At 43.0% G+C, this 13,868-nt stretch overlaps 2 protein-coding genes across 6 annotated transcripts; both read right to left on the bottom strand.

Moving 5' to 3' along the window:
- Positions 1–411: 411 nt before the first annotated feature.
- Positions 412–5,328, bottom strand: tmem165 (transmembrane protein 165). 3 transcript variants are annotated; one of them, XM_029686428.2, is made up of 7 exons: positions 5,243–5,326; positions 4,963–5,086; positions 2,664–2,892; positions 2,340–2,515; positions 2,040–2,222; positions 1,630–1,735; positions 412–1,312 (listed from the first exon to the last, which is right to left on the bottom strand). In XM_029686428.2, exons 2-7 carry the CDS (start codon positions 5,059–5,061, stop codon positions 1,236–1,238), a joined length of 870 nt encoding a protein of 289 aa, XP_029542288.1. In that variant the 5' UTR covers positions 5,062–5,086; positions 5,243–5,326; the 3' UTR covers positions 412–1,235. The 3 variants fall into 3 exon arrangements, with proteins under 3 accessions (XP_029542288.1, XP_029542287.1, XP_029542290.1); XM_029686427.2 differs by having other exon boundaries at positions 4,963–5,328; XM_029686430.2 differs by lacking the exons at positions 4,963–5,086; positions 5,243–5,326 and adding an exon at positions 3,188–3,332.
- A 638-nt stretch (positions 5,329–5,966) lies between these two features.
- srd5a3 (steroid 5 alpha-reductase 3) lies at positions 5,967–9,177 on the bottom strand. 3 transcript variants are annotated; one of them, XM_029686425.2, is made up of 6 exons: positions 8,914–9,177; positions 8,528–8,682; positions 8,204–8,395; positions 7,191–7,322; positions 6,479–6,581; positions 6,223–6,310 (listed from the first exon to the last, which is right to left on the bottom strand). In XM_029686425.2, the coding sequence occupies exons 1-5, from the start codon at positions 9,132–9,134 to the stop codon at positions 6,487–6,489; spliced, it is 795 nt and encodes a 264-aa protein (XP_029542285.1). In that variant the 5' UTR covers positions 9,135–9,177; the 3' UTR covers positions 6,223–6,310; positions 6,479–6,486. The 3 variants fall into 3 exon arrangements, with proteins under 3 accessions (XP_029542283.1, XP_029542285.1, XP_029542284.1); XM_029686423.2 differs by lacking the exon at positions 6,479–6,581 and having other exon boundaries at positions 5,967–6,310; positions 8,914–9,176; XM_029686424.2 differs by lacking the exon at positions 6,223–6,310 and having other exon boundaries at positions 6,317–6,581; positions 8,914–9,176.
- Positions 9,178–13,868: the final 4,691 nt, after the last annotated feature.

Raw genomic sequence — 13,868 nt, 5'->3', positions numbered from 1 at the left:
TACCCCTTCTATTTCAATGGTGCTAACCATGCTCTGCAGCATAGGTAAATTAGGTTGTGTGATAACCCAGAGACATTCTGAAGGTATTTAGCATTTTAATGGTGCTGTAATATCACTAAGGAGTTTGCTGCTATAAATTAATTTCTAGAGCCAGATCATTTCTACATAAACTAAACATAATGGAACCTTTTAAAGCAAGCAGTGCTGCTTGCGCCCCTTATTACATTTTAAAATGAATAAAATGTTTTTAATTGAGAAATCCCTCGTTTTGGACATTCACTCGTGATGGACAAACCAGAAGGCAGGCGTTAATTGCTTCTCGCAATTTTCAGCAATCACTCATATCCAGGATAACTTGGTCATTGCATAAAATGTAGGGGCTAGACAATAATTTATAAGGTAAGAAACCAGTCTTGGCATGACAGGTTTTATTGAGTATTTACATTAATCAGGCTTTAACAATGAAGTGAATATCGCAAACAGCGTACATGTACACGCTTGGTCGGTCTACACAGGGTACAACTTGTCAAATATTGACAATGTAGTGACATTTCCCTGTGTACTTTAAAAAAGTATCGTGTCTACAGTACTTCAGCTAAAAAAATAAAAGTTAACAATACCAATCTCTGCTCAAAAGTCGTAAATAAATACCAAAACCAACCACTTTCGGGAAAGGTGTAGTAGACAATGGCTCAGGTCTCAAAACATGGCAGTGAAGCTATGAAGTATTTTGTTCCATGATTTCTTCATCAGTAGGCCTCACACAACCTCTTCATAAACAGTTGTAGTAATTTGAGTGGTAGATAAGACAGACTGGCCCTCCATGGGATTTCCCTGAAGTCAGCGTTCAACAACACTGAGCTCATGCTGAAGAGGGGAGGAGAGATTCCATGCACTCAGTCAATGAATGAGCTGCTCTTAAATCATAATATAATAACCCGAGGATGGGGAACGAATTAATAAAACAGACCCAAGCTCAGTACTGACAGGCCTGAGGGAGAGGTAAGTCTTGTCCTGTGTGTAAGACACAGGATTCAGAACGGTGAGGGATCACAGACTCAGTAAGACAAGAGGGCAACATTCACACAGACACACTCACCAATTAGAGTCCCATTATAGAATATTCTCCATATCTCACCCACACCATGAGTACAGTACAACTGTCATACACACAGAGTCAAGAGTACAGCCTCTCCAAATACACATAGTTGAGCTTTACAGGTATGTACTCCAAATCAGATTCCAGCATCTGGCTTGACGAAGAGGGCAGAGAATGCAAAGGCCAGGAACATTATCCCACCAACGATTGTAACTGAGGAGGAGAAAAAAAAGAGGTCCATAACACAATTCCAATGACTACTAGCTACATTCATTACAGTTTAGGCCAGGGCTCTCCAACCTGTTCCTTGAGAGCTACCCTTCTGTAGGATCTCGCTCCAACCCCAGTTGTAACTTCTGATTAATCGAATCAACCTGCTAATTATTAGTCAGATGCGCTCGATTAGGTTTGAAGCGAAAACCTACAGGACGGTAGCTCTCCAGGAACAGGGTTGGAGAGCCCTGGTGTAGGCTATGACCACAACCAGGAACACATTTTTTTTATTATTCAAGTGAGGAAAAATGTATCACCAGTTCTGACAGAGATCTTCTGTGCAATCATCCTTCCTCCAACCACAGCCAGTCCTGTGCACAGACAGTGTCCCAGAGTACCACCCACTGCCACTCCAAAAGGATCCTGAGACAGAGCATTTGTTTATGATACGTTTAAGCCTCTCACAGAACCAACAAGTATCACAGTGCAGTAGAAATAAATGCACAACAATAATTCCCTAACAATATAATTCCTTTTGAGTATATTACACATACACAGCAACCCTATATCCTGATCTTAATCATGAACTCAGACTTTAGATCCACAATGAATGCTTTGCAGCCACATCTCAGCATTTTAGCTTGAGATCAGTGAAACATTTGCCAGCATGTGCCATTTTTACTAGGCAAGCAGACTCAGACTCCATAGTGGGTCTGTCAGGACTCACCTCCCGGGCAGCCAAGATGATGGTGGTCAGCTGAGAGCGGTCTCCCCACTCTGCCAGGAAGGTGAGGGTGAAGGCTTGGATGAACACAGGCGAGATGAAGCTGTGCCATCGCCCCTGAGGATGGCTTGACCCTGAGCCCAACTCCACATCTGAAGCCCCATTCACCAGCTTAGACCGCTGGAGCTATAGGAAATAGGAATACAAACCAAACAATGAAACCCTAGACCAAGAGTTACAGCAGGGTAATATGAAAATTCCTAACATGCAAATGAAGGTGTGGGCAGTGTGTGTTTTACAGACCTCCTCATCCTTCTTTTTAATCTCAGCCTGCACCTCCTCCAGCTCCTCCTGACCCTCGTCTGGACTCATTTTCAGCCCCTCTCTCAACATGCGAACACCAAAGATGGCAAACAGAGCTGTGGACACATAGTATGTGTAGATCCTGGGGATGATGGTGGTGGCATAGCCAAACATCACTGAGAAAACATAAGAGGCACTTAGTAGGATAAAGGACGGACTGTACAGAACCAAATACTCAGGGGGACATTCAGACACACCCAGGATGGATCCGCACCTCCACTAATTGGGATACATGAACAAAATCCCAACAATCCATCCACCAACCTGAAAGGCAGGTCATAATGCCAAGCGCTAGCATTGCCCCCAACAGCACAGTGAGGCGGTTGTAGCGCATAGCCATGATGGCAGCGATGAAGAAAGTCTTGTCTCCCAGCTCAGAGACAATGATGACAGAGATGGCAGCAACAAAGGCATGGATGAAGCCCAGGTCACCAGATTTGCTGGGATCATTTTCACTGACCTCTGGGCCAATAGCATGAGCGGTTGGTGTTTTCTGTTGAAGGGGAAACAAATATCAGTTCAGTTCCACAACAGGTTAGCCATGGAAACCATGTTTTTTTTTTTTTTTTGTACACATACAGTATTAGTCAAAAGTTTTTATTTTATTTATTTTTTTACAATTTTCTACATTGTAGAATAATAGTGAAGACATCAAAACTATGAAATAACACACATGGAATCATGTAGTAACCAAAAAAGTGTTAAAACAAATCTAAATATATCTTCAAAGTAGCCACCATTTGCCTTGAAAGCTTTGCACAATTTGGCACTCTCTCAACCAGCTTCACCTGGAATGCTTTTCCAACAGTCTTGAAGGAGTTCCCACATATGCTGAGAATTTGTTGGCTGCTATCCCTTCGCTCTGCAGTCCAACTCATCCCAAACCATCTCAATTGAGTTGAGGTCAGGTGATTGTGGAAGCCAGGTCATCTGATGCAGCACTCAAACACTCTCCTTCTTGGTCAAATAGCCCTTATGCAGCCTGGAGGTGTGTTGGGTCATTGTCCTGTTGAAAACAAATGATAGTCCCACTAAGCGCAAACCAGCTGGGATGGCGTATCGCTGCAGTGGTAGCAATGCTGGGTAAGTGTGCCTTGAATTCTAAATAAATCACATACAATGTCACCCTCAAAGCACCATCACACCACCTCCTCTATATTCACGGTGGGAACCACACATGCAGAGATAATCCGTTCACCTACTCTGCATCTCAAAGACACAGCGGTTGGAACCAAAAATCACAATTTTGGACTCCTCAAACCAAACTAATGTCCATTGCTCGTGTTTCTTGGCTTGTGTTTCTTCTTATCGGTGTCCTTTAGTAGTGGTGTTGTTGCAGAAATTCAACCATGAAGGCCTGATTCACGCAGTCTCCTCTGAACAATTGATGTTGAGATGTGTCTGTTACTTGAACTCTGAAGCATTTATTTGGGCTGCAATTTCTGAGGCTGGTAACTAATTAACTTATCCTCTGCAGCAGAGGTAACTCTGGGTCTTCCTTTCCTGTGGCGGTCCTCATGAGAGCCTTTGCGCTTGATGGTTTTGTATCTGCACTTTTTATTTAACTAGGCAAGTCAGTTAAGAACAAATACTTATTTACAATGACGGCCTAGGAACCGTGGGTTAAACGACAGATTTTTACCTTGTTAGCTTGGGGATTTGATCTTGCAACCTTCCGGTTACTGGCCCAGCGCTCTAACCACTAGGCTACCTGCCGCCCCAACCTGCCACACTTGAAGAAAACGTTCAAAGTTCTTACATTTTTCCAGATTGACTAACCTTCATGTCTTAAAGTAATGGTTGTACTGTCATTTCTCTTTGCGTATTTGAGCTGTTCTTGCCATAATATGGACTTGGTCTTTCACCAAATAGGGCTATCTTCTGTATACCACACCGAACTTGTCACAACACAACTGATTGGCTCAAATGCATTACGGAAAGACATTACACAAATTCACTTTTAACAAGGCACAACTGTTAATTGAAATGCATCATGACTACCTCATGAAGCTGGTTGAGAGAATACCAAGCTGTCATCAATGCAAAGGGTGGCTACTTTGAAGAATCTAAAATATTTTTTTGTTTAACACTTTTTTGGTTACTAGAAGATTCCATGTGTGTTATTTCATAGTTAATATCTTTACTATTATTCTACAATGTAGAAAATAGTCAAAATAAACTAAAACCCTGGAATGAGTAGGTGTGTCAAAACGTTTGACTGATACTGTATATTGGAAAGTGTACAGCCTGTCTCATTGAAGCAGGTAGTCAAAGTCACGTAGACTGGGGGTATAATACAACTTGGTAGTTATTGGAGTTCAACTTTCAGACTAGGGCTAGTGACGACCAGGACAATAACCCGGCTAACCATGTTGTCCACCTATAGCATGTCCCCAAAGCATGAACCAAGAAAGAGGTCAAAGTAACCGAGTGAAATAGATACTGGTGGTGACTTTACACATCATCTTGCTCTGGCTATGCGAACGTAACGACGCTCGCTAGTTAGCATTATTAGTTATGTGAAATGTTTTCGAGTTGCTAGTTAAGATAGCTAGCTAACTACCTCTTGTTGCGGTTGTTCTTGGACTGGTTTGTGTTCCTCCTGCATCCCAGAAACTCCAGCTGACAACACCGCGACAACCAGGGGCAGCAGGACACACATCACACTTCTGTTAGCCCTTCCATTCCTTCCGCCGGCCAGTAGATACATTTTAACAAAGGGAAGCAAGCAGATTGTGTTAAAATGCTGATAATAAAGGCAGTTTACATAAGCGTATGGGTTAAATGATAAAAATCACTGCCCCTGACTGCGTAAATCACTCGATATAATTAGCTAGACGTACACTACATAGCTAGTTGGTATTGGTAGAAAAGCTTGCCGATTGAACTGCTTTGGATAGAACTCATACGGGATTTTTTAAATTGTGAACATGCTACCTGAAAGACAGTAAACCACTAATGTGATTGGATCGCTAAAAGGAGGACGCGTATGTAATCTGCTACTTTAACTTCTGTGCAGTACTGTCATTGGCTACTTCAACTGCCAATTTGTAGATGTCATGGAAAATGTCAAGTTAGAGAGACTTGCAAATGCCAACCAATAGTGGGAGGGAAGAAAATGCAGCGAGAGCAAGAGGCTCTATGAAACTATACTATATAGTAGCTACACTTTAATGTAGAGTAATACAAGTGGTCAAATAAAAGCAATTCAAATACTGTGATCATTTAAAAAATGCTGGAAGACTTTTCTAAATATTGATGTCATTAACTGCAATTTTAAGTTGGGGCCAATCTCAGGATATGGACACCGAAATGGACACCAATGCCATTCATTATCTAGTGGAGCTGCTGCTGTCAGTCACAGCATAAACTGGGCTAGGGCCTGGCGTAAACCCTGCACCTTAATTAAGTCACCTTAAGTACGGAAGCCAAGGCACTCCCTTATCAGTCCTTGCCAATGTACACAAACGATTTCTGCTGCTAACAGTGTCCTTATCAATCTTGTCCTGTTAATTTGTTTAATCTTTAAATCTATTCTATTAAAAAAATAGATATTCAATGCAATCATTTCAACAAACAAAGGCTTTAGATTTATTTTTCTGGAAAATTAAGTTGTACAAAATAAATCACATTATTCATATCAGGCATCAGTTACAATAAATAAGGGAGGAATGCTTTGCGATGCTGTGGGTAAGACTGAAACTTGCTTGTGTAAAACTCATGACAGAGCTGGGCAGCCAGCGCCTGGTTGAAGAGCACATAGAGGACAACGAGCCACCAGGTGAGAGCGTGACTTCCAGACACAATCCCCAGAGACACATAGATCAGCAGCTCAGCTAAGTAATGAGGACAGGAGACCAGCTCAAACCAGCCTCCACTGGGAACCCTGTGGGCTAGAGTCTCCACTGTCCCTGCAAAAGAGGAGAACAAGACAACATGTATACAAATTATACAAAACATATTCATGAGGGGAAGCTAAAAAGATGTTAACCAAATGAGTCCCACTGTATCGCTGGCACATTTTGGACTTCTAACCCCTTTTAAACAGTGTGTTTGAGCTAGAGACTACTGGGTTTTACCATTGGATTCATCTATTTCTTCTGCATCCGTAGTCCGTAATTAACCGGGGCTGAGATAGAGCAGTGTTTGTGAGACAAGGGTGGATTCCAAAGGGGCCCGGGCCTTTATACAAAAACATATACAGAGTCCGAATGGTTTGAGCTACAAAACTATTAAAAGCTTTCCATGAAAAGTCGAGACTCTCACAAACACGCACATGTTTTGCTCTATGATGCTCACAAGCCACACAAGAGTCGTTAGAATGTATGATGTTCTTCTACAAAGATCATAGGAAATCCCAGGACATAGTGTCTATACTGTAATAAGCTCACATAGTTGCTGTCAGAAACAACACACAGTTGTCACTGACAATTTGGATATTAATTTCCCAGTGAACAAACCATTTCTGTACTTACAGCGTTCATTCAAAATAAAAATCAGTTTTTTGCTTTGGGTGACCTTGTTTTTTTTATTGACTTTGTCAATACAACTCATGAATGCAAATGATTGTGTCAAAGTGTTGTGTGTGCTACTTGTACCCCTCGTTGTCCTGAAAAGAAAATGGTAAAACACTTAATTGTGAGGATAAATATAAGGCATGGACAAAAAATGCAGATTTTTGCTGGGGTCTCGGGACTGATAGGGTTAATGTGATCAAACATTTACTTGCCGAGTGTCCTCTCGGAGTCATTTTGAACTAATAATTAAGACATCTGATCTGCATGACCTCACCTGATCCTCCAGTGCGCAGTCTGGCCAGCAAGACCAGGGAGCGGTGCTGCAGCAGAGAGGCCCAGAAGAAGAGAACAGCTCCAGCCACATAGTACCACCTCAGCTGGGAGAGCAATGGGAAAGCAGGGCTCCCTACCAAAACAACACCATCAGTCTGGCATCAACAGCATAACAAATATCACAATTACATATAATACACTGAATATATATATATATATATATATATACGCAACATGCAACAATTTCACCAATTTTACTGAGTTACAGTTCATATAAGGAAATCAGGCCCTAATCTATAGATTTCACATGACTGGGTAGAGGCGCAGCCATGGGTGGGCATAGGCCCACCCACTGGGGAGCCAGACACACCCACTGGGAGCCAGATCCAGCCAATCAGAATGATTTTTTCTCCCACAAAAGCACTTTATTACAGACAGATATACTCCTCCGTTTCATCCCGTCCGGGTGGCTGGTCTCAGACAATCTGCAGGTAAAGAATCTGGATCTGGAGGTCCTGGGCTGGCATGGTTACATGTGGCCTGCAGTTGCGAGGCTGTTTGGACGTTCTGTCAAATTCTCTAAAACGACGTTGGAGGCGGCTTATGGTAGAGAAATTAACATTAAATTCTCTGGCAACAGCTCTGGTGGACATTCCTGCAGTCAGCATGCCAATTGCATGCTCCCTCAAAACTTGAGACATCTGTGGCACTGCACATTTTAGAGTCCCCAGCACAATGTGAACATGCTGTTCAATCTGCTTCTTGATATACCACACCTGTCTGGTGGATGGATTATCTTGGCAAATGAGGAATGCTCACTAACAGGGATGTAAACACATTTGTGTACACAATTTGAGAGAAATAAGCTTTTTGTGCATATGGAACATTTCTGAGATATTTTATTTCAGCTCATGAAACATGGGACCAACACTTTACATGTTGCATTTATATTTTTGTTCGGTAAAGATCATCAAGCAGTATGTGAATTGTGAAGCAATACAATACAAAGCTCACCTCCTTCAATTATCAAAGAATCCGAGCACAGCACTGTCAGCCCCAGTAAAATGTAATAGGCCAGGCCAAATATATACTGAACAATGTGAATGACCCCATCAGAGAACACGCTGACCAAGTGGCACTCCAGTAGTCGTCTAAGAGAATGAACGAATAACAGGACCTGCACCAGCACAGCTGACACCTGTGGAACTAAAGTAAACACGAGTCAGTGTTCTACAGGCACATACAAACTAATATGATGAGTTGGTCTTACCAGGTGCCAACACAGCAAATGAAAACAAATGAGGTAACCATAAAATATCCCAAATCTGGAAAAGTTACCTTGCCTGACTGCCACTGGTCCACCAGTAGTCAGGAATCCCAATATGTCAGTCAACCATGATGGGAATTTCTGGCCCCATACAATCATGTTAAGTGACAGGACAATAAGAAAACCATTCCAGCCAACAGATATTGCATAGAAGTGCCAGAACCATCTACAAAGAAGAGGTTTAATTCAAATCAGTGGCCTACAGTCAGTCAAGTGTCATCATCATCAATCGGGGCTCTAGTCTTGCAAAACCATTCGAAAATCTGGACTTCCGATCAGCTGTTACATTACGTTGTGCTGATAAACGTCCACCCAATAAAGTAAATATATGGAAGTGGGTAATTTAAAATATAGTTGAAATATGTTTTCCCATTTCCTCAAAAGGGCCGAGCATTACCTTTTTGGGATATCAAAAACACGCAGCCAGTGGTCTCGTTTCAGTGGTCCCTTGGTTTTACCGTATCGGATTAGATCCTGGAATAATATATACAGTTTTGAATGCTCACATCCAGTCGGCAGGTAACGTGAAAGTCTGTGGACACAAAAAGCTAAGAGAAAGCATAAAGCCAAGGATAACCACAGGAAATCAATAACACAAAATCCTAAAAGTGTTAGCATTGTTCGGTCAGGCACTCAAAAACCTCCGTCTGGAAACATCAATGGAGCATTCAAGTTCCGATGCACAACTGCTGCAAAGGGACTAGTCTCGATAACTCGACCCGTAACCTGAAACTTGACAACGTTGCCTAGGGCCGGGGTTTGAAGACTACACAGGGACAGTCGTGTATTAGTTAGTTCATCAGATAAATAACCACCATACTGTATGATACATTACGGATATAACTGATCCAATCAATAGATGATTAAAAAAACACAACGATTCATTAATGTGCTGTTGATGTTACAGGTGTAAACAGCAGGTGGCAGCAAGAGTTTGGCCAGAAGACCTCTGAAAATGTCTTTTTTTTTACGGTCTCTGCCTCTGACAGCCTCTGACTTGACTGTTCGAGCCACTGCCTGAGAAAACAGCTCAGAAAAATCCACAATGCAAAATATCCAAACTGTCATTGACTCAATCTTAGTGTCATTCAGTGGCTGAGGTGGGAACATTCATTGAACACATTCATTTATTGCTTTCCTGTAGACATTTTTATTTCAGCTTTGGTACAGCAAATGTAGGCAGAACCATGTTAACTGTTTCTATACCATTGATTTCCTTTATGGGCCTCCTGTTGGAGGCGGTATGAGAGGTACAGCAGCTCCAGCAGTCAAGACCCAGTCAGAACTCTAGATATCAAAGTGCGTGAGGGCCTGTGTTTATGTAGAGGACAATGAGCCACCAGGTGAGAGTGTGATTGCCAGACACAATCCCCAGAGATACATAGATCAGCAGCTCAGGAAAGTAATGACAGGAGACCAGCTCAAACCAGGCTTCACTGGTTAACCTGTGGGTTAGTCTCCACTGTCCCTGCAAAAGAGAACAACAAAACACAAGAAAAAATGTACACAAATGACACAAAACATATCCATGAGAGGAAGCTAAAAAGATGTTAACCCAATGAGTCACACCGTATTGCAGACACGTTTTGTACTTCTTACCCCTTTTAAACATAAGTGTGTTTGAACTACAGACTTCTGGTTTGTACCATTGGACTTGTTTATTTCTTCTGCATGTATGTAGAGTCCGAATGGTTTGAGCTACAAACTATTAAAAGCTATATATGAAAGCTGAGACTCTGACAAACACGCACATGTAACATGCTCTATGACGCCCACAAGCCTTGGCTTCTGACAATCCTAAATGAGAACAGGAGAGGGATGGCTGACAATGGCTTTGTTGGCAGATGGTTGCCTCTCCACTGGAAAATCAGGGCACGTTGTTCAAAGAGCATAATAACAAAATAGCAACAGAATTTACAGAATTGTGGTGTTGTTGTTACTCAACTGTGTTGAGTTAACTCCCGTTAACCCTGAGTGAAAAAGACATGGGAGGGGCCTCATTATCATATTTCCCTGCACGTTTTGGTGCAGGTTGATTTTAAGAATAGTTTGTTTTAATATTTATGTTTCTGTACGCACATTGATTGATTAATTGATCTTATACTGCACAAAGATAAATAACATACATTTTTCGAAACTATTCCAATCTGTAAATGGTTGGACTTATTCACAAATTATTGAGATGGTGGTTCAAATGTAGATGGTTTAGGTCTCCTTTATCAATCTTCTTTACCGTGGCAGTCATTCTAACTGCAGTGAACGAACCTTCACCCCATTTTGTTCCATGCTGGCTGAAGACCTAGCTAGCCAGTAACTAGTGTGGAAGGACCACCAGAGGGCAGGCTGGGCTCATGGATAGTAGCCCAACAAGGCATGGGAGACAAGGTAACCAGAGGGCAGGCTGGGCTCAGGGATAGTAGCCCAACAAGGCATGGGAGACAAGGTAACCAGAGGGCAGGCTGGGCTCAGGGATAGTAGCCCAACAAGGCATGGGAGACAAGGTAACCAGAGGGCAGGCTGGGCTCAGGGATAGTAGCCCAACAAGGCATGGGAGACAAGGTAACCAGAGGGCAGGCTGGGCTCAGGGATAGTAGCCCAACAAGGCATGGGAGACAAGGTAACCAGAGGGCAGGCTGGGCTCAGGGATAGTAGCCCAACAAGGCATGGGAGACAAGGTAACCAGAGGGCAGGCTGGGCTCAGGGATAGTAGCCCAACAAGGCATGGGAGACAAGGTAACCAGAGGGCAGGCTGGGCTCAGGGATAGTAGCCCAACAAGGCATGGGAGACAAGGTAACCAGAGGGCAGGCTGGGCTCAGGGATAGTAGCCCAACAAGGCATGGGAGACAAGGTAACCAGAGGCAATTAAGCACAGCTGACGGTACTAATGACATACTCTCCTTCCCCTATAAGAGAGAGAATGGAACCAGCAGAGAAGGGGGGAAACTATCTCTGGAAGATGGCCACCGAGAGAGAGGAGCTATCCAGGAAGAACCACTAAGACGGTGACAATCCCGTGACTTTTTGTTGTAGTTTAAAGATAAGCCTATTGTGTTCCTGTTTCATCTGGAGAAGATGTATGTTTTTCCTTGGAAGATTTTCATTGATTATGTTGGAGTGTTTGTGTTGACCAAATGCCCTCAATAGAGAACTGTGTTCAATCAAGAAAACCTACTCCTGACTCGTTTATTCCACCTTTCCGCTTTAGAGTGACGCCCAATTACTTGGTCCGCTCACACTAGTTAAAACAAAACACATATGAAAGGGCAAACAAGCTTACCCTATATATGATAGGGTAAATGTGTTATTATATTTGCTGACACCCTACAGTCAAATTGTGGCATCAGTAGAGTAGCTATCTAAATCAAATCAAATCAAATGTATTGGTCACATACTCGTTTAGCAGATGTTATTGCGGGTGTAGCAAAATGCTTGTGTTTCTAGCTCCAACAGTGCAGTAATATCTAACAAGTAATATCTAACAATTTCGCAACAATACACACAATACACACAACTCTAAAGTCAAGGAAAATAGAAATATTTGGACGAGCAATGTCGGTAGAGCATAGACTAAAATACAGTAGAATAGAATAGAATACAGTATATATGTATGAGATGTAATACAAAATATGTAAACATTATTAAAGTGACTAGTGTTCCATTATTAAAGTGGCCAGTGATCTCAAGTCTATGTCTATAGGGCAGCAGCCTCTAAGGTGCTAGTGATGGCTATTTAACAGTCTGATGGCCTTGAGATAGAAGCTGTTTTTCAGTCTCTCAGTCCCAGCTTTGATGCACCTGTACTGACCTCGCATTCTGGATGATAGCGGTGAACAGGCAGTGGCTTGGGTGGTTGTTGTCCTTGATGATCTTTTTTGCTTTCCTGTGACACTGTCTGTGTAGGTGGACCATTTCAGTTTGTCAGTGATGTGTATGCCGAGGAACTTGAAACTTTCCACCTTCTCCACGGCGGTCCTGTCGATGTGGATAGGGGGGTGTTCTCTCTGCTGTTTCCTGAAGTGCAAAATCAGTTGTTGACGTTGAGTGAGAGGTTATTTTCCTGGCACCACACTCCCAGGGCCCTCACCTTCTCCCTGTAGGCTGTCTCGTTATTGTTGGTAAACAGGTTGTGTCGTCTGCAAACTTGATGATTGAGTTGGAGGCGTGCGTGGCCACAGAGTCATGGGTGAACAGGGAGTACAGGAGGAGGCTGAGCACGCACCCTTGTGGGGCCCCTGTGTTGAGGATCAGCGAAGTGGAGGTGTTGTTTTCTACATTCACTACCTGGGGGCGGACTGTCAGGAAGTCCAGGATCCAGTTGCACAGGGCGGGGTTCAGACCCAGGGCCCCGAGCTTAATGATGAGCTTGGAGGGTACTATGGTGTTGAATGCTGAGCTATTGTCAATGAACAGCATTCTTACATAGCTGTATTCCTCTTGGGAGTCCAGACGGGATGGCAGTGTGCAGTGCAATGGCGATTTCATCGTCTGTGGATCTATTGGGGCAAATTGAAGTGGGTCTTTTGTGACTCCACTTTGTCTCTGTACTTATGTTTTGCCTGTTTGATTGCCTTATGGAGGGAATAACAACACTGTTTATATTAAGCCATATTCCTAGTCACCTTACCTTGGTTAAACACGGTGGTTCGCGCTTTCAGTTTTGCGCGAATGCTGGTTTCTGGTTTGGGTAGGTTTTAAGAGTCACAGTGGGTACAACATATCCTGATAATCTCAGTCACTGTATCCGTGTATTCGTCAATGTCATTCTCAGAGACTACCCGGAACATATCCCAGACCGCGTGATCAAAACCCCAAAAGTGTGGATTCCGATTGGGTCAGACCAGCTTGGAATAGTCCGTAGCACAGGTACTTCCTGTTTGAGTATCTGCCTATAAGAAGGGAGGAGCAAAATGGAGTCTTGATCTGATTTTTCGAAGGGAGGGGGCTTTGTAGGCATTTTGAAATGCTGAGTAGCAGTGGTCCAAAGTTTTCTCAGTGCGAGTGCTACAGTCAATGTATTGGTAGAACTTCGGTAGCGTTTTCCTCAGATTAGCTTTGTTAACAATAAATGTGGACTCGGGATATGTGGTGTCCAGTTTGTATACAGTCCAGTGTAGTTCTTTGAGGGCCATTGTGGTATCGGCTTGAGGGGAAATATACACGGCTGTGACTATAACCGAAGAGAATTCTCTTGAGGGGCAATGCGGTCTGCATTTTATTGTGAGGTATTCTAGTTTGGGTGAACAAAAGTACTTGAGATTCCGTGTTGTCACAATCACACCATGAGTAGTTAATCATGAAACATACACTCCCGCCCTTCTTCCCGGGAAGAGATCTTTATTCCTGTCTGCACG

This window comes from Oncorhynchus nerka, linkage group LG17, assembly GCF_034236695.1.
Source record: "Oncorhynchus nerka isolate Pitt River linkage group LG17, Oner_Uvic_2.0, whole genome shotgun sequence".
In the NCBI taxonomy this organism is placed as follows: Eukaryota; Metazoa; Chordata; class Actinopteri; order Salmoniformes; family Salmonidae; genus Oncorhynchus; species Oncorhynchus nerka.
This window is presented reverse-complemented; position numbering and strand designations above follow the sequence as displayed.